Consider the following 19,612-nt stretch of genomic DNA (forward strand, 5'->3'; position numbering starts at 1 on the left):
CTTGCAAGCTCTCTCTAAGGCCAGGTTCACACAGACTCTGAAACACTGCCCTCAGGAGGCTGTGCTGGGCACCAGGAAGCTTGTGGGGAAGTGTCTGCATGGTTGGGGGTGTGGTCTGTGTTGGAATTGCTGAGGGTTCCTATGGAATATAGGCGGGTCTCCAGATGGGGACAAGTCTATGGCTGAGGCATGCTTCTGAGCTTTACCCAAACGCAGCCATGCATTTTGGCTGCACATTCAGGATTATGCATCATCCTTAGTTACACCATGTTTCACAGAGCACGAGCTCATCGCTGTAATATATTCAATGGCTGTGTACAAGGACAGCACCCAAATGGTACACTCATTCCCTTACTCCAGGTGAAGAGCCTGGCTCTGCATCTGTGGCCAACAGGTGCCTGGCTGACTCTCATTTGACTCCTAAGCAGCCTCTTCAGGTGTTGGTGTTCACTGACTGGCCTGGTCCTGCCTCCTCCAGGCAAAGGAGGAATCCTAGAAATTGCTAGTTACCTAGAGAGACCCTGAGGGCAAAGAAGGCAGCAGGAGAGACACGAGCTATGATGGCAGAGTGTGATCAGAGGGGGAATTCAGTGAACCAAGGGCCAGTCCAGAGTTGGAAGTGTAGGTCCAGTACACTGGTGCCTTCCTGTCCAGAGGTAGGTAGAGTGATTTTCCAACTGGTCCCAGTGCCAGGTTGTCTTCCTCTGAACCCCAGCTCTGCCACTTATAAGATGTGTATTCTGGGGCTTGTTTCTTAAACTTTCAGTTCCTTGATTTCTTCATCTGTGATGTGAATAAAAATAAATCCAAATGAGTGGATGACTCAGTTGGTTGGAGCATCATCCTGTGCACCAAAAGGCTGTGGGTTCAATCCCCAGTTGGGGTGCATATGGGCGGCAACTGATCATTTCTCTCTCTCTCTCTCTCTCTCTCTCTCTCTCTCTCTCTCTCTCTCTCTCTTTTCTCTCTCTAAAAAAATTTAAAAAACACACATATCCGTGGGTGAGAATTTAAAAAAACAATTAATTAAAAAGTTAAAATAAATCCAAATGAGCTAGTATATATAAAGCATTTAGAATAGCACCTAGCATATGGTGAGGGCCTAACAAATGTGAGTAAGGGCTTAAATATAGATAAATATAGATTTAATATAGATATAGATATAGATATAGATATAGATATAGATATAGATATAGATATAGACACAGAGACACACACACATTATGTCAGCAATGGGGCCAGCTCCCACTCTGGCTCCCACTCTTACAGAATATAAGAGAAAGCACCATTTGCATTCCTATTTTTCACACAGATGGACAGAGAGCAGCTGTGGGCACCCACTTTTTCAAGGCACACTCCAGTTCATTCTTCTCCTCATGGGCTTCTTGGAGCTGGGAGAAGATTCTGGTCAGGAAATCCTCGAAGTTGGACAGTAAGTGAGGCTCATCCTTCTTCAGCTGCAGCCAGAGTTGCTTTACGTCACTTTCACTGCAAGAAGAAAGGGATGTTAATGTAGGAGTGTGGAGAGGAGGCTTTAAGGGAACACAGAAGTCCCAGCTATGAAACAGGTAGCCAGAAACAGCATCGTCATCATTATAATGACGATAGTGGCTAACCTATGAGTGATTGCTGTGAGCATATTAGCTCATTTTATCTCATAGCAACCTCTGCGGCAGGTGCCATCACCCATCTAGAGATGATGTGACAGATGAGGAGAGAAGAGGTGGAGGAGCTGTCTCAGGCCAGTCAGCTGGCAAAGGATGGAGCTGGGAGGCACACTCGGGCTGTCTGGCTCCTGTGTTGACCTCCTTATCTGTCTCACTGGCTGCTTCCACTCCCCTGTCTTTCTTGATGGGCTGGTGGTGCTGAGCGTGCACAGCTGCGTGCTGGGCACATCTCAGAGGCCCAGAAAAGAAAGGAGGACAGGAGTCTGGTGCATGTGAGGACAAAGGCTGTGGAACCACAGGAAAGAGCTTGTCGCCCTAGGAAGAAAGATCCTCACAGCTGAGAGGGAGAGGCATGCCATTTGATGGATGGCAGAAGCAATTGTCACTGCGGGGAAAAGGAAGAGAATAGGCAACACCCCACTGGGGCCCGGTGGCAGCAAGAATGACTGACAGGTGAAAGGAGGGGAAGCGGCAAGTCTGAAAGATGTGTGCACACACATGGAAAGACAAAGTCAGGAGGGAAAGAGCAGACAGAGAGACAATGACACAGAGGGACATGGCCAGAAACTGCCCCCCCCCAAAAAACAACAACAACAACAACAACAAACAAACACAAAAAATAGGCATACAGGGCACCTTCATATGTTCATGCATAGCAGCAGAGACACCTAGAGTCATGCTGACCAGCAGGGAGGAATAGGGAGGTGGTGTACACCATGGACTCTCTCCCCTCTCTGGAGAAACTCAGTAATCTACAGCCAATGATCCCACTGAGCTAGACAGCAATCTGATTTGCACTCCAGTAAATCCTACAACCACTATGATATGAGGGTAGCTATGACCAGAAACCCTCATGGTAATGAATAAAATCCTTTGTGCTTATATCACAAGCACCATACTTGAGACCTTTCCTCAGAAGTGATATTTGATAGTATCATGTTACTAGTGTGCCTGGAATATAGATATTACTCTATGAGAAGAGACCAACTGAGAAATAGACATAATTCTGGTTAGTTATCTTATCATCTGTCCAATTATCCCTCCCTCCCTTCTTCCTTCCCTTGCTCCATCTCATCCAAAAATCCACCAACTCATCTAGACCATCTATCTGTCCATCTATCTACCCATCCATCCATCTATCTACTCCCTTACCCACTCGTTTATCCACCCACCCACCCATCCATTTATTAATCCACCCACCCATCCATTTACCCACCCACCCATCCACCAAACAAGTATTTATTATCTATTGAAAAACTAGCATTGAACATGATGGCATGGAGGAATCTGGGAAACAAATGAAGGAGAGGTAAGGAGCTTCCTTATTTCCCATAATGAGGTCCATTCTCCCCACACAGAGCATGTTGTGGCTATCTACTTTGGATATGACACAATGGTTTCAGAGCTAAAAGGTCTCAGGGTGATACCACAATGGCCTCCTGTCACTGTGACAGGTTGCTCTCTTTATGAGTAATTGCATTATAAAAAGATCCATCTTACTAGCCTAGTTTAGTCTTTTCACATCTGTCAAGTTCCTAACGGAGCCTGACAGAATCACCAGTTGGGCTAGAACCTCCAGTGAGATTTGCAGACCCATTTGACCCTTTTCCAAAGCTTTCGAACTGCTTATTAATGGCCACATCACCTTCCCCAGATTTCTAGAGAAAAGACAAGTCTTTAAACCCTTGGTAAAAAATAATAAGCCAGGCATATAAGCAACAAAATCACTCAATGAATCAAACTATCAAAAAAAAAAAAAAAAAGGTAGAGCTCCAGATGTCCCTTCTACACCCAGGGTACTCCTCTGGAAAGATATAGGCGTATGGAGCTAGAAGGGATTCGGGTGGTCAACCTGTCCACCTTTCTGCTTCCAAGACAACACACAAACCATGTTGGTACATGAAATATTAGTCTTCACAGCCTCCTAGATCTATTTCCTTATCTGGAGTCCCACAGTCACAACCCTCATGCTGAAACTTAAGCCCTCTTCTATCTTGTTCAAACTCAGTAAGGATGGAAATTGCTGGTCGTCATCTTCTATGTATCAATTTTTGTAGGCCACTCTTGAAACCTTCCCCAGAGCCTTCTATTCTCCAGGAATCTCATGTGACTCAGTTCTGCCTCTGACATAAGTCTCCAAAGTAGCATCTGATGAACTCTGATTTGCGAGCCCTGCCAGGAAGGTGGCTGTTCCAGAAGTGATGGGAGATAGAGAGGCAATGCTCTGTCATTACAGTCCCTTGGCTCACCCACACTGCCCTCTCCTTTCCCCTCCTCTAGGAGGAGGCTTTACGCAGCTCCTGACAGTGGTCACTGTGCTCTGACCTCTTGTCTCTGGAGAAGCTGAGTCTGGTGTCTGACTAGTGAGCTTCCCACACACCTGCGCCCCCAGCACACCTGCCTATCCCACTCAGGTTCTGCAGATCTGTGCCTGCACCAGCCCTCCATGCCTGAGCAGAGCTGCTGCCGGTGTCACCGTGTCGTTTCATTTCCTGGCCAGAGCCTCCACCAGGGCTCTCTCCTAGACCTCCACCTGTCCTTTCCTTGCCTGGCACAGGCTTTCCCAGCTTTTCTCAACTCTGACACAGCCAGTCAAATCATTTGCACAGCCTGTCATTTGCTAGAAAATTCACAGAGAGAGAGACACTTTCTTTGGCCTGCATATTGTTGTTTCCTCTTTATCACTGATTCCTCTTCCCAAACTCAGGACACTTCAATCATAAGGCCACTCCCACCCTTCATGAAACACACACCCAACCCAAGACCTATAGACCCAAAAATGGAAAGGCAAAAGGCAACAGAAATAGGGGGCAGAGTATTCCATGTTTTTTCAGGTCACTGTATGGTTTCCATTAGTGATACCATCACTTTATTTTATTTTATTATTTTATTTTATATAATTTGTAATTCCATTTTAAATGTCAGGGCTTAGATTCTTCTGTCTCTTTCTTCCTAAACACTTTTTGTGAAAAATAGAAAAATGGAGTATTATGTTTTGTTTGAAGTTCCATCTAAAATTTTTAGCTGAGCTACTGATTATCCAAGTGGTGGGCTGGTAAAACCTGGTTAATTTCCTGCCTCAGCTTCCTGACAGATTTGGTTTGGCTTGGCATACAATGTGCAGACACTTCCACAGACGGTGCCTTTGCCAGGAGCATACCACAGTGGGGTGGCTGGGATACACTGCAGCCCCAGAGAACCTGGTTTGGCTCCAATGGAGGTGGCAATGCTAGTGAGCTGACGGTGAAGCCTTAGGCAAAATGCACTGCGAAAACCACAAGGCCCGGCACAGCCCTCTAATGTGTGAGCACTCCTCACTGAGCCTCAGACTGTGCTGGTAATGAACAGCAGGGAACAAAAAGAGTGGAAGAGTAGGGAGATAGGTGATTCCCATGAAAATGTGGAAAAAGTAGACAGAGCCCCTACACCATGACACACAAACAGGACATTGCAAGGGCAGGCTGTAATGGGGCAAGTCTTGAAGCTGGCAGCTCGGAGCCTGAGCCTGGCTCTGGGGCTTAACAAACATTAATGGTTGAATGAAGCAGATACAGAGGTTGCTCCTAGGCTGGGTTCCCTCCCCCAAATCACTGTCACCACTTACTCTTCCAAAACATTTTGGGCTCCAAGTTTGTCCATCAGCATCTGGAACTGGGCTTCCTCATCTTCATCCAGGTCACCCAGATCCTCCTCTGCTCTGGACTGATACACCTTCTCCTCCTGGAGCTGGGCCGCCTGTTCACCTGCATCTCCCTGACTTGGCTTGCTCTGGCTGAAGAAGAAATGACCTGGGGAATGCATGGTAAAGGGTCTGAATCAGGTAATGCTCACCCAAGAAGACCTTCCCTTCCTCAGTTTCCAACAATCATTTGAGGTTCATCTGAGAGAAGAAAAAGGGAAACCACCTATAGCAATTATCCTAGGATAACATATTCTGGATTTTGTGTCTTTTCTACTCCCAAGAGACTCTGCCAGAAATGCTAGAATAGGACCTGGGAAAGGCAGAATGCATGGCAGGTACTCTGGCACCTTGGTGGTTCTCAGTCCTTTAAAGTCTGGCTTAGAATGCATTTCTTCATTGATTTCTTCTCTAAACAACAAGACCTTTCTCTCCATCACACCCCAGTGACCTGACTGCTCATGCTCCATGTTATCATCTACTTGGACCTACCAGCAGCATCGCTATACTTCACATTCGCAAATTACTGTGTAGCTTTGGGTGCACTTTTCCCATTCTCATACGGTCTGGTAATACAGCAATCTGTCTTATCTTCCTAAGTCCATTGCACAGGTCAGGAAAGGCCTCAGATACTTCACAGTAAACTATACAGTGCCTTGTAGCAGCCAGATGTGTGGTGAAACACGCCTGCTGATTTATCTGATCAGTATCTGCTCTAATCAATATTGGATCAATCTAATTTGATGGCATAGGTGATTTTCTTGTCTTCTTCATGGATCTCTGATCTCATTTCTCCTGGTTAACCTGGAATGACTGTCCTATTCAAACCCCCTAGAAAGTCCTAAACCTTGAGACTCAGCCAGAGTCAGGCTAGAGTAAGCCATGCAGTCATCCCACTTTATCGTCCTCTAGTACCAAGGCAGAAAGGCGAGGCTGGGAATTTCATGTCAGCTCTCCCTTTCATGCCAGGCCTTCTGCCAGAGCTTCTCTACATTTCACTTGCCATTCCTGGTGGCAGGGAATTTGGCAGTGACAATGTGATAAGCACTGAGGGAGCAGTGGTGTGAGCAGCCAAGGAAGACATGAAAGAGCCACAAAATCCAGAGCCTGAACATGTCAGGAAGGCAGGAAAGCTTGTGCTCCCAGGACCCTGGGATCTGGTGGGCAGGTTGCACTTTCTGTAGGGTTAGGTAGACCCAAATAATGCCACCAGCCCCACACCCCCGCATCCATCAGAACTTACTAAACCCAGTGGTGAACTCCTCTGGAGTCAGAAAGCCATTGCCATCAGCATCCAGGGCATCAAACACATCCTCCAAGTCCTCCAGGCTGAGGGGCAACTCTTTATGGAGCCTCTGAAAACAACCCAGACCGCACTGGTTAGCACTCACGATCATGGAGGATGGCCTGGGACCTCCTGCCAAAAAAGGTCAGGTTTGGCCCTGTCCTACAAAAACCAGAGTGAGCTTCTGAAGACCACTTTACCATCCTACTCCCCCTTTACATATTAGAATGTCTACCATTTATTGGGAGCCTACCAATGTGCTAGGCAATTTGTTAAATGAGTTATAAGTAAGAATTTAAACATGTACATATTTATCAATATATTTATATAGCTTCTATGTTAATACATCTTTGCATTGAATTCTCATGACAACCCTCAGAGGTGGATGTTATTATTTCCATTTTATAGATGAGATGTGAAGTTAAATGACCTGTCCCATGGTTCCCTAGCCCAGCGGTTGCCAACCTTTTGGGCCTCATGGACCACCAGTGGTGACCGCTGCTCCAAAGGTTTCCTTAAACCAGCAGTCACCAACCTTTCAGAACTCATAGAATGAGGGCTTCCCAAGGAGTTCATTATATATACCCCCTCCCAGTTAGCCAAAGGACAACTGCACAGATTTCCTGCCGGTGTGAAAGTGACTGAAAGCTGAATATAATGAACACAGGGCTGCCAGAGGAGGTATATACTCATCTGGACACAAAAAAGCTGGCAGGTATGAAAGCCCATAACATAACATGCAAGAATACTTGGCTTGATCCAGTAACAATCTGCTAGCTGATACTCCATAAAGTTTAATTTGTAGGTACGTGCATTAGGGAGACTATGAAGCATTACAAAATGGAAAGTCCATTTTGAAGAATTAAATTAAGCATGAATGAGTTTTTGTTTTAAGGAAGGGGAGTGAGGGCTTGTGCAAAATTTCTAGAAGTACATCTGCTTAGCATACAACAGAGCCTCTGGTTTACCAGCAATCTATAAACCAGCCGGCTCAAAAGCCACAAGAAGAGAATGGGGAGTGAGGAATCAGTTTTGCAAGCAGAACATTTATTAGCTCCACTGAAACAAAAGGCATCACACATGGAAGGATGTCAGTGTGCCCTATTTCCTGGCCTATGGCCCCACCAGCTCCTCAGAAAAACCCACACTCCTAGCCCATCCCAATTCCAGTCCTTTTTTTGGAAATATCCTCCCTTCCCACCGGTCAGCCCAGGGTTGCTGGACCTGGTGTGAAATGGGATGGGACATCACACACAAGGCTGAAGCCCAAAAAGGGCAGGAAGGAAACTGCAGAGGTCAGTGGGGTCCTCAACTTGGCTTTCACCCAAACCACCCACACGTGGGAGCTGTTCTCTTGTTAGGACGAGCCAAGAGAAGCTGTGTCATAGCCCACGTTAGGCACTATTCCTGCATCTAACACCTTCCACCACAAATCCTTCTTACTGTCTAATCCCAATCCTTCTGTCTAAGTCTCAAACAACCCAGTTTCTTCTTTCTGTTGTCAGTGAAGATGGGAGAGCACTATTATACCCTCCAAGTAATTCCTCCTCTTCATCTCCTGGCTAATTCGCATGAGAGCTTCTGCAGCCTTTTCCGCAAGCTGTACCATGCGAGTTCACAACCCCTTTTACTGGGCCTACTCGAAAAATCCTTTAGTCTTAGTAACTATAATTCTCTCATATTTGTCTTCCCTCTCAGGGCCTGCAGCTTATTCTGGTCTTGTCCCCTGGGAACTAGTGTGCTGTGTCTGGTCAAGATTACTCATTCATCTGTGCAAATAACCTATGAGATTCTGCAGTCACAGCAGAGGCCAGTGCTAAGAGGAAGACACAGTTTCCCATCCCGACTCCCGCTGCAGTCTAAGGTCCTCTGGTTAACCATTCTCTCACTCCCATCTGCTTACCATTCCACACCTGCCCACCGATCACCACTGTCTATTTGGCCAGCACCACTAGGCACGGCCTTGCAGAGCCCCTGCCTCACTCCACCCCCTGGCAGGGCCGGCAGAGGGGAGGAGACATGGAAGGACATCAGTGCGCCCTATTTCCTGGCCCATGGCCCCACCAGCTCCTCAGAATCTGCGACTCCTGTAAACACTGGCCTCCCTTCACCACCTTTAAGAAACTCTGAATTGCTGCTTCCTTCTCAGCTCCGGCCTCACTAGCTCAGGGAGCTCTGTGGCCCCAGGCTCAGCCAGTGCACACAGACTCCCCAAACCCATTCTCTCATTCACAGGTCTCACCTGGGTTTGTATTTTACCTGCTATAGGTGTGGTTCCTTGGTGAACATCTGCACCTTCAGGGGACTGGAAGCTCTGAGGACAGGAACCCCATTCACTTTTCCTCACTACTGTGACCCCATGATCCAGCCCCATGCTGACACACATGGAGTATTTTATTTTATTTTTTTATATATTTTTATTTATTTCAGAGAGGAAGGGAGAAATAGAGAAAGATAGAAACATCAATGATGATAGAGAATCATTGATTGGCTACCTCTCACATGCCCCCTACTGTGGATTGAGTCTGAAAGTCCGGCATGTGCCTTTAACTGGAATCAAACCCCAGACCCTTCAGCCCACAGGCAGACACTCTATCCACTGGGCCAAACCACCTAGGGCGCTGGTTTACACATGGAGTATTTAGATATTTGTTGAATAAATGAGTGACTAAGAGTGATCACAGGGATCCTGACCTCCTATTGACAGAACACTGATCTAGATGCCAGGGCAGCACTACTGTAGATTCTTGTAAACTGGGGAATCCAACTAGGTACAATCCTGCAGCAGCTGCACTGAGGGCTTGGGCTCCTGGGCCCAGGAAAACACTGTGTTCTGCTGCACTCCAGCCTGACCCTTCTACCTTCTGACCTGAGAAGCTTGAAGCAAATGTTTGCACTGCTTTAACCATGTCTAAGGGGACACTCATGGGACAGAAAACCAAAAGAGCTCCATCCTTATGGCCAGAATGGAAGTCTCCCTCCTTTGGGGGCTCCCACGGCATCTTGCCCAGACCTCTGTCCCAGCGCCAGCCAGGTCTTCCCTGTGGTAGAGCTGAGCTTTCAGAACCAAAGGTTTTCAGGGTGAGACTGTGAGGCCCTGGAGGCAGGATCCACATTTTCCTGCTTTGAGGTTTGATGTGCTTGATTTCGGCTGATTCTTTGGTGTAGATAGGGTTTCTCAACTTCTGCACAATTGACATCTTGGAATAGAGAGTGCTCTGTTGGAGGAGGGGCAGTGGGGGAGAAGCCCTCCTATGCATTATATGATATTTAGCAACATCCCTGGACATTACTGAGCAGATGCCAATAGCACCTCCCTCTCCAGTTGTTTCCATCAAAAATGCCTGCAGATATTGCCAAATTTTCTATGAGGCAAAATTGCCTTCACACATGCACACTGGACACAAACAAGAATAGCACCAGCTAGATACAAATGGAAGGTGCCTTCTTCAGCAGAAAAGCCCTTTGTTTATCCCTGAGGAAGGACAGATGACTTGCAATCACAGCTTGATGGAGCAGTCACCATGGAAAACAGCCGTTCCTCAAAAGGCTAAAAATATTTATGTGATCCAGTAATTGCACTTCTGGGCATGTACCCAAAATAATTTAAAGCTGGAATTCAAAGGATATTTATATATTCATGTTCATAGCACGTTTGTTCAAACTCAAAGACATGAAGCAACCCAAGTGTCCATTGCCCGGTGAGCAGAGAAACAAAATGAGCATGTATGGTCATGGTATATTATTCAGCCTTTAAAAGGAAGCATATCCTGACACAGGCTACAATGTGCCTGAATTTTGAAGACATTTTGTTAAGTGAACTAAGCAGTCACTGTATTTCCACTTAGATGAGGTAATAAACTTCATAGACAAAAAGTAGAATGGTGGTTACCCAGAACTGGGGAGGGAGGAGAACTCAGTGTTTAATAGGTACAACATTTAATAGGTACAAAGTTCCTATTTTGCAAGATGGAAAGAGTTCTGGAGATGATGGTGGTGAAGACTATTGAACTACAATACATGTACCACTGAACTAATCACTTTGTTAAAATGATAAATTTTATGTGCTATCCATTTTACCACAATTTTTAAAAATCATGGTGTGGAAGATCCTGGGGTCTGGGTTAAGACAGGGTACAAGTCCCCCTTCCTCACCCCCCCCCACCCGCCCTTTGCACCAGAAATACACCAGGTCTGGTCTCAGGGTTCAGTGCCCTCCTGCTCACTTATTCTCTTCTAATGCTGCAATGTGCTATGATAGTTCACAGGGGAGGAAGCATGGCCAGAGGGTGAGGAGACATACAAGCTCACATTGCTAGTAAGTTTCAGATTCAGGATTAACACTCAGGTTAATTTACCCCCCCCCCCCCCAAAAAAAAAGGTCTTTAAAAGTCTTCTTGTTAACCTGAATCAGGCATCAGCTAACTCTTTTTGTAAAGGGTCAAGAAGTACATATTTAGGCTTTGCAGGCCCTCTGGTCTTTGTCACAAACTGCTCAGCTCTGCCTTTGGAGTGACAGCTGCTGCGGACACTATGTAAAGAGTGAGCACACTGTGTTCCAATACAACTTCACTTGCAAGAACAGCTGCTGGGCCAGATTGGCTTGGTCTGCCAATGCCTAGATGATTCTTAACAGTCTGGCTAAGCCAGGAGTTCCAGGCAGCGTTGGGAGGTAGATAACCACTTCACTCCTCTAAAATACCAGGGGAACGGGGTTTTTGAGGCTCTAGGTTTCTTCAGAGAGAACTCCTCCCACCCTGCACACCACTCCGTCCCCCAGATGCAGGAGTCCCTCCGTGCCCTCTCCAGCTTGGCCTTTCACTTCCCTCTGTCCCTGTGAGACTGGACTGGCTCTCACCCTGGGCCCTCTAGGGCCCTCTGCTTCTCTAGGGCCCTGAAAAGCAATCTGTATCCCCATTCTGCCTGGAGTGATCCCTTGGAACCTGGAGAGGTTCCTTGTGGAGGGAGAGTGGAGTCTGAGGGGCGATGGGTGGAGCAGAGGACCTTCCCCTGCTGCCTAAGCTATTCCCACAGGTCAGGCTCCACCCTCTCCACCCTGCAGCAGGATGTCCTCACAAGGAGCCCCTGCCCTCAGTGCAGCCACTTCAGTCCCTCCAGGGGACTGAAATACGTGAAATCTGGCTTTCTACGTGAAGTGAGGCTTTGGAATGAGTTTCTGTGAAAGACATTTATTGAAGGGTCAATTACTGAAAGCAATTAAACCCATAAGTCTGAGCTCACTGTGGCTTAGCTGGCTCTGTTTCCTGGGACTTTTCCCCTCAATTTGTGCAATGACTGGGTGGTGGAAGGGTGCTAGGAGAAGCCAGAAAACACCATCCTCTGGGCCAGGAGAGAAAGACCCATTTATCTTAGCCTCCATACATCGTGACTCACACAAGTGAGCAGCAATGGGGTTGAAACTAATGAGGTCTGCATTTTATTATCCAACTTTAGTATATTAGAAAACCTAGACTTAAAAAAAAGAAAACCTGGCCATTGTAGGTCTTGCTTCTAATAACACAGCTGGATTTCCCTCCAAAAATGCTCTTGACAGAGCAAGTGATGACAAGAGGTGAAAAAGATATGCTTCCATAGAGCTCTAGTGAAATCTGCATTTTATTTACTCACATCAGGGTGAAATCATGACTGCAGCATAAGAGACTTAAGTGAGACACCAAGAAGAACCAGACCAGAAGTGGACAAACCATTTCCTAGCTCTAAATCAGACATATCCCACTTTTATATGACCAGTCAGCTAGGAATGGCCTTTACATTTTTAAATGGTTAAAAAAATATTTTAAAAAATATTTGGTGGTGCATGAAAATTATTTAAAATTCAAATTTCAGTGTCCATAAGTAAAGTTTTATTGGAACAATGCCACTCTCATTCATTTACATATTGACTATGACGACTTGTGCAGAGCTGAGCAGTCAGGATAGAGACCACATTGCCCATAAAGCCTAGAATATATATTCTCTGGCCCTTTTCAGACCGTTTGCTGAGCCCCACACTAGTAGGTGTGTGCACTGAGGGTCTGCAATCTCTCTCTCTGGAATGCTGACAGGAGGGGTTAGGTGTGGTTGGGTTTCAGCATGAGGGACAGACAAGATGAGCTCCAGAAATGCCTTTCTCTGTGCGCTGCCCCGACACACATGGCACCTCCCAGGAAGGACTTCAGCAGAGCTTTGATGTGAAGCAACAAGTTGGTGCCTTTTCACCTGTTTCAGAAGGTTCTTCATCATCTCTGACAAACATCTCTTATATTGCTATCACCTTCTCCCCAACCCTGGGGAGTTACTGAGTCAGAGAGGGGAAATAACCCCCGAGTATGACAGCAAAACCAGAAAATAAGGGAACCAGGAGCTTGGACTGATGCTTCCTTCCAGGGCAGAGTGATGGCCTCTTTTCTGTGTAGGATGTTGCCTCCAAGGTGCCAAGTTGTAAGCTGAGGCAGGGGGACCCAGGCCATTTGGTTTTCCAGGTGGACAACCTCGCCCCTCTTACCTGCATATCTCTCCTGGCGATAAAGCCCTTGCCCTCTGCGTCACAGGTCTGGAAGAATTCCTGTGCCTTCCTCAGCATGGCTACCTCTGCCGGCACCATCTCTTGTGTCTCCATACACTCCAGGCTGTCCAGGGCACCCAGGCAGGCCCCATTCCCCTTCGGTCCCCGGGCGGGTCTCTGGGGCCTAGAAACCACTCTCTGGTCAGGGGTAGCCATCCAGGTTTGTCAATTTCTCCAAATCTTTTCAGACCCTGAGAATGGAAGATGAGAGAGAAAGGTGGGTGTGGTGGGGATGAAGTGAGGATGAGAAAGAATGACAGAGGATGAGAGAGAAGCACAGAACTGCTTATCAATGTGCCCAGGATCTCTTAGCAACCACCTCTTAATTAGCAAAAGCTCAGACAAGGGGAAGTGTGCCATGATGGCTAATTGATCAGCCAGCCCATCAAAGAGAAAAGAGAAGAGCAGGTAAAGAAAATAGACACTTCCAAACCGAAATAAAATGGGTAGAGGAAGCCTGAAAATAATTTCTCGCAATTTAAACCAACAACAACAGATCCTGATAGACCAGCTACCATTTATTGAGTATTTACTTGTAGGCAGGCACCAGGCAATGGTCTCTCTCTCTCTATGTCATCATTTATTTCTCTCATTTCTCTGAAATAGATATTATCATCTTTATTTTATTGAGGCTCAGAGAGGTTGAATGAGTTGCCAAGGCTACACAGCAGTTTGTACAAATTTGTGATTTAAAAATTAAGTTAAACACCTAACTTGTATTTGATATCAACCCCACACTGTCCTGACTCCTCCTGAGCCAATATTGGAGGGCTCCCCTCTCTCAGACGCACTCTCTCCTATGTCACTCACAGCCAACAAGTTCTTGGTGAGCTCTTCGCCTCTGCCACAGATCCATGGAGGTGGTGATGGCTGGATGAGAAAGTGCACCTGGTCCTCAAGAAGCTTCCTGCTGTATTGGACTTCCCAGGCCTGGTTTCTATGATTTGTGATTCTGTCTTCAGCCAAGATAGAATCACAAATCACAGACCTCAATCAGGGTGTGTGTGTGTGTGTGTGTGTGTGTGTGTCCTCACCCAAGGATAGTTTTCATTATTTTTTAGAAAGAATGGAAGGGAGGTGGAGAGACACAGAGAGAAACATCAATTTGAGAGAGACACATCGATTGATTGCCATCTAGGTTTGTCAATCCAGGGCCAGGGATTAAGCCTGCAACCTAGCTTGCTGGGGCCTGGATCTGGGCTGGAGCAGGGTCTGCCACTGACTGAGAACCTTCAGTCATCATAAGGGCGGCAGCGAGCATCAGGTAGTGTCACCAGAGACAGACCAGCACTTACCACCTTCCCCACGTCCTGTCTGCTCTAATCCTCTTGTTCTTCTACATGCATCTGCAAAATCTCCTCCTCTCTCCCACCCCGCGCTCACAGCTCACTCTGACCTCCGCTCCGCCTCCACACAGCAGTGACATCAGGACTCCGTGTAACGTCACTGGTTGCTAGACGCCAGTCAGGGTGGCCCTAGCGACCAGTTTATGGTAAATTAATTTTCATTATGAGACAGAGCCTAGGGGGGGCCTTATTTTCGGGGGAATGCCTTATATTTCACTCAGAAGGAAACCTGTAAGTAGGTCTTATTTTCAGAGGATGTCTTATTTTCGGGGAAACACGGTAGTCTGGACTGCACTGTAATTTATGAGACCTTGAACAAGTCACCTGTCTGGGCCTCAGTTTCCCCATCTGTACAATGAGAAGACTGGGCCTGCTTGTCTTTAAACGTCTTTCTTGCTCTAACAGTCTGGACGTCTGACATTTTAATATAATTAAATGTTTTTAGTGAGAAATTTGGTTAATATGATAAAAGAAAATAGCAATATCCTTGGAGTTTTCCATCTGAATTTTCAGAAAGAAGACTAGGTCCAAATTTCAAATGTATGACAATATTTGAATTTAAAAATATAGCTATGCACTGTAATGCATTTTATGGGAAACTAGAGAAAGTGAAGTCCTAAATCACGTCTCCTGTGACCATGGTCAGAATAAAGACAGAAAAATCACTGAATCACCAGGTGGGTTTCTCTGATGATTAGAGTCTGGGCCTGTGGCTCAGCTACACCATGACTCCGAAATCATCTATTATTTCAGTCAGCACCTTCCATCTGTGAGATTTGTCCAGAGTTGTGGGCCTGAGCTGGATGCCTTGGCCCCAGGAATTGACTCCGCGGAACAGAGCGGGACAGGGCAGGGTAGGCTCCCCTTCTCTCTGTGCTCGGGTTGAGCAAGGAACTCCCACCCTGACTCCTCGACCAACCCCTCACTCGGGAAATGGTCTTTCCTTCATCCCCACATGTGCATGTGGGCCGTCACCTGATCAGAGGCAGCTTTAACATTTTTATTCTGTCTTTCCCAAGGGGAACTGTCTTGCATGTAAGTCCCCAGAGAGCAGAGCAGTGTCTGCAAAGCTGATTTATGTGCACTGCCTAGCACATCTGCGTGCAATGCTGAGCTCAGGGAGGGCCTTTGGATAATGACAGTGGTGCTATCTGAGCTTCTGTAAATACACAGCATGAGCAGAGCAGCTGCGGTCTTCCTGATTCTGCAAGGTCTCATCCCCACCTGCTGTCCCAGACACTAGGCTAATAAAACCTGTCATTCCCAGGCTCCTAATCTACTTCATCCTATTGAAACCTATATCCTTCCATAAGGTACGTAGGATTAGGATTCCTGTTAAACAGATGAGAAAACCAAGTTTGGTATAGAATAAGTAACTCAGATCAAAGTCTAGAATAGTTTCAGACTCATGTACTTACTGTATCAGATTGCCTTCCTATCATAGGTCCCAGCTGTGGGTCTGTTATCAGTCTACACATCCCCAACTGATAACAACCTAAGTCACCTTCCAGAGGCATGCACATCATTTTAACGTTTTTCATTCATTCATTCATTCATTCATTCATATCTATTGATTACCACATAGCAAGCTCTGAGCTAACTTTGAGAAATGGAAACATGAATAAAACATGGTCCCCAACCTTAATGAATAAGTGTCTGTAGGATTTTAGTCATAGTGACTGGCCATGACGGAAGGTATTTTGAATTTTTTTAAAAATATATTTTATTGATTTTTTTCAGAGAGGAAGGAAGAGAGATAGAGAGCTAGAAACATGGATGAGAAACATCAACCAGCTGCCTCCTGCAAAGCCCCCTCCGGGGATGTACCCGCAACCAAGGTACATGCCCTTGACCGAAATCAAACCCGAGACCTTCCAGTCCACAGGCCGACGCTCTATCTACTGAGCCAAACCGGTTCCGGCATTTTTTAAAAACTTTTTAAAATTTATTTTTTATTTTTATGGAAGGTATTTTGGATTGGGTCCCTTTTTCATATCTTTCAAAACAGACTATACTGGTATAGCAATCACCCACTACTGACCAACTGTGTGACTTAGTGAGTCCCTGAACCACCCTGGGCATAGACATTAGTAAAGATGATCTCTCAGTTCCAGGTCTGACTTTCTCTGGGTCTCTACCTTCCCTGGCCCATGTCACAGGTGATGCATGTTATAAAAGAGCCTACGTAATCTTTCTAAGGAAGCCAGCTCTGAATACGGATAGGTGGGTACCTTGTCTTATTTGATTTTAACCCCAGAGATCCTAGCCCTGAATATGGCATAGAGTAGGTGCTCATGGTCTGTTTGCAGAAGACCAATCCTGCTAAATTCTTTGCAAGGCCTGAAAACATTCGTATTTCAGTCAGGTAGCTCTATATCCAGGATTCTTAAATCTCATAAAGAGTACTAGACTTCTATCTCCAGAAAAGATGGAATAACCGAAACTGTAGTCAACCTTGCAGTTGAAATAATAATAAAAAAAAAAAATCCATGCAAAAATATGTATTTTAATGGTCTTCAAGACACTTGATATTATGCAAGAAAGACAGGGCTGAGACTAGGGTATGCTGAGTGAGGCCCTAAAGTGCAAAATTAAAGAGGCATTTACTCTCTGTTGCTAGCCCTGTGTTTCCACAACTCCATATATTGTTAAGACTGAAGTAAAATTTTTAAAGGGGATCCAAAATGTAAAGAGGAATCCACTTTCAAACTATGTATCCAAGAGTGTTTATCATCTAAAACTTTCACTGTAGGGGCTGTACTCACCTCACACTAAGCCAAGCCCTGCTCTTGAGAGGTGGGAAACAAACAATGGAAGTCCCATTGCCTAAAGACGTTTTCTGTCATGGCACAGGAAGGGAAAATCCAGGCAGAGCCCGGAAACTCCCTAAATTGAGAAAACCCAACTATATGCTGCCTGAAAGAAAAGCACTTTAAACATAAAGACACAAATAGGTTAAAAGTTAAAAGTTGGAAAAAATATACCATGTTAACATTAGTCAAGAGAAAGCTGCATATTAATTAATATGCAGACAACGTAGATTCTAGAATAATTTTATCTTCTAGAATATTAATGAAGATAAAATCATTTCATAATGATAAAAAAGTCAATTCATCAAAAGATGTAACAGTCCTAAACATTTATGCACCTGATAACTGGATTTTAAAATGATGAAGTAAAAACTGATTGATAGAACTGCAAAGAGAAAGACACAAATCCATGATTATATTAAAATATTTCAATTCCCCTTTATCAATAATTAATAAAACAAGTAGACAGAAGTCAGTTAAGAACACAAGAATTAAACAATACTGTCAACTACTAGTAATTGACATTTAAAGAACACTCCTCTTAACAAAAGCTGTATAAACTTTATTTTCAAGTGCATATGAAATATTTACCAAAAAATTTTTTATTCTGGCCCATAAAACAAGTTTCAATAAATTTAAAAGGATTCAAATCATCTAAGTATGTGCTCTGATCTTAGTGGAATTATATTAGAATCAATAATAGAAAGACTTCTGTGAAAACCTCAAATATGTGGAAATTATGAACCTCACTTCTGAATTAACCCATGGATCAAAGAAATGAAAAGAAAAATTAAAAAGTATTTAGAACTAAATGAACATGAAAGCACAATAATTTATATAGAAATTTGTAGGCTATTGCTAAAGCAGTACTCGAGAAAAAAATTTTATAGCACTAAACACATATATAAGAAAAAAACTCAATTACCTCAGCTTCTATTCTAAGAAAATAGAGAAAGACAAGCAAATTAAACCCAAAATAGGAGGGAAAATAATGAAGATCAAAGCAGAAATCAATAAAATAGAAAGCAATAAAGAAAAACAGAGAAAACTTAAACTAAAATCTGGTTCTTTAAGAGCAGTAAAGAGAGAAGATCCAAATACAATTTCAGGAATTTGAAAGATAAAAGCATTACAAATTTTACAGACATTGAAAGACTAATAAGGGATTATTATGAACAACTTCATAACAATAAACTTAACAATTTAGAGGAAATGGACAAATTCCTTGAAAAACATTAAATATCAAAAAAGAAATAAATGACAGTCATTCTCTCAGGAATGAGGTGATACCTCATTGACATTTTAATTTGCATCTCTCTGATGACTAGTGACTTTTGAGCATTTTTTCAAGTGTCTCTTGACCATCAGTATGTCCACTTTAAAGAAGTGTCTTGGCCGAAATCGGTTTGGCTCAGTGGATAGAGCATCGGTCTGCGGACTGAGGGATCCCAGGTTCGATTCCGGTCAGGGGCATGTGCATTGGTTGCGGGCACATCCCCAGTGAGGGGTGTGCAGGAAGCAGCTGGTCCATAATTCTCTTGAATCATCGACGTTTCTGCTCTCTATCTCTCTCCCTTCCTCTCTGTAAAATATCAATAAAATATATTTAAAAAAAAAAAAAAGAAGTGTCTATTTAGGTCCTTTGCCCATTTTTTAATTGGATTGTTTGTCTTCCTTTTGTTACATTATATGAGTTCCTTATGTATTTTAGAAATTAACTCCTTACCAGATGTAACATTGGCAAATATGTTCTCCCATGCAGTGGGCTCTCTTTTCTTTTTTCTTTCTTTTTTTATGGTTTCTTTTGCTGTGCAGAAGTTTCTTATTTTGATGAAGTCCCATTTGTTTATTTTCTCTTTAGTTTCCCTTGCTCTAGGAGATGTATTGGCAAACATATTGCTGCAAGAGATGTCTGAGATTTTTCTGCCTATGGTTTCTTCCAAGATTTTTATGGTTTCACATCTTACATTTAAGTCCTTTATCCATTTTGAATTTATTCTTGTGTATAGTATAAATGAATGGTCTAGTTTCTTTCTTTCTTTTTTTTTTTTTGCATGTATCTGTCCAATTTTCTCTATCATTTATTAAAGAGACTGTTTTTACTCCATTATATTCTCTTGTTTCCTTTGTCAAATATTAATTGAGCGAAAATGGCTTGGGTCAATTTTTGGGTTCTCTGTTCTGTTCCATTGATCTACATACCTGTTCTTGTGCCAGTATCAGGCTGTTTTGAGAACAGTGACTTTGTAGTATAACTTGA

General features: G+C 44.4%; 1 protein-coding gene across 6 annotated transcripts in view; it reads right to left on the reverse strand.

Moving 5' to 3' along the window:
* CRACR2A (calcium release activated channel regulator 2A) overlaps positions 1 to 19,612 on the reverse strand; it is a 129,206-nt gene that overhangs the window by 63,969 nt on the left and 45,625 nt on the right. For all 6 annotated transcript variants that reach the window (XM_084880327.1, XM_084880323.1, XM_084880324.1 and 3 more), the window contains 4 exons: positions 13,137 to 13,387; positions 6,590 to 6,701; positions 5,272 to 5,455; positions 1,342 to 1,488 (listed from right to left, as the gene is read on the reverse strand). In XM_084880327.1, coding sequence (XP_084736453.1) covers positions 1,342 to 1,488; positions 5,272 to 5,455; positions 6,590 to 6,701; positions 13,137 to 13,352 — 659 coding nt within the window. In that variant the 5' untranslated portion in view covers positions 13,353 to 13,387. The remainder of the gene's footprint in view (positions 1 to 1,341; positions 1,489 to 5,271; positions 5,456 to 6,589; positions 6,702 to 13,136; positions 13,388 to 19,612) is intronic.

The sequence above is a fragment of the Pipistrellus hanaki genome (genome assembly GCF_964339955.1).
Source record: "Pipistrellus hanaki genome assembly, chromosome: 3".
Lineage (NCBI taxonomy): Eukaryota > Metazoa > Chordata > Mammalia > Chiroptera > Vespertilionidae > Pipistrellus > Pipistrellus hanaki.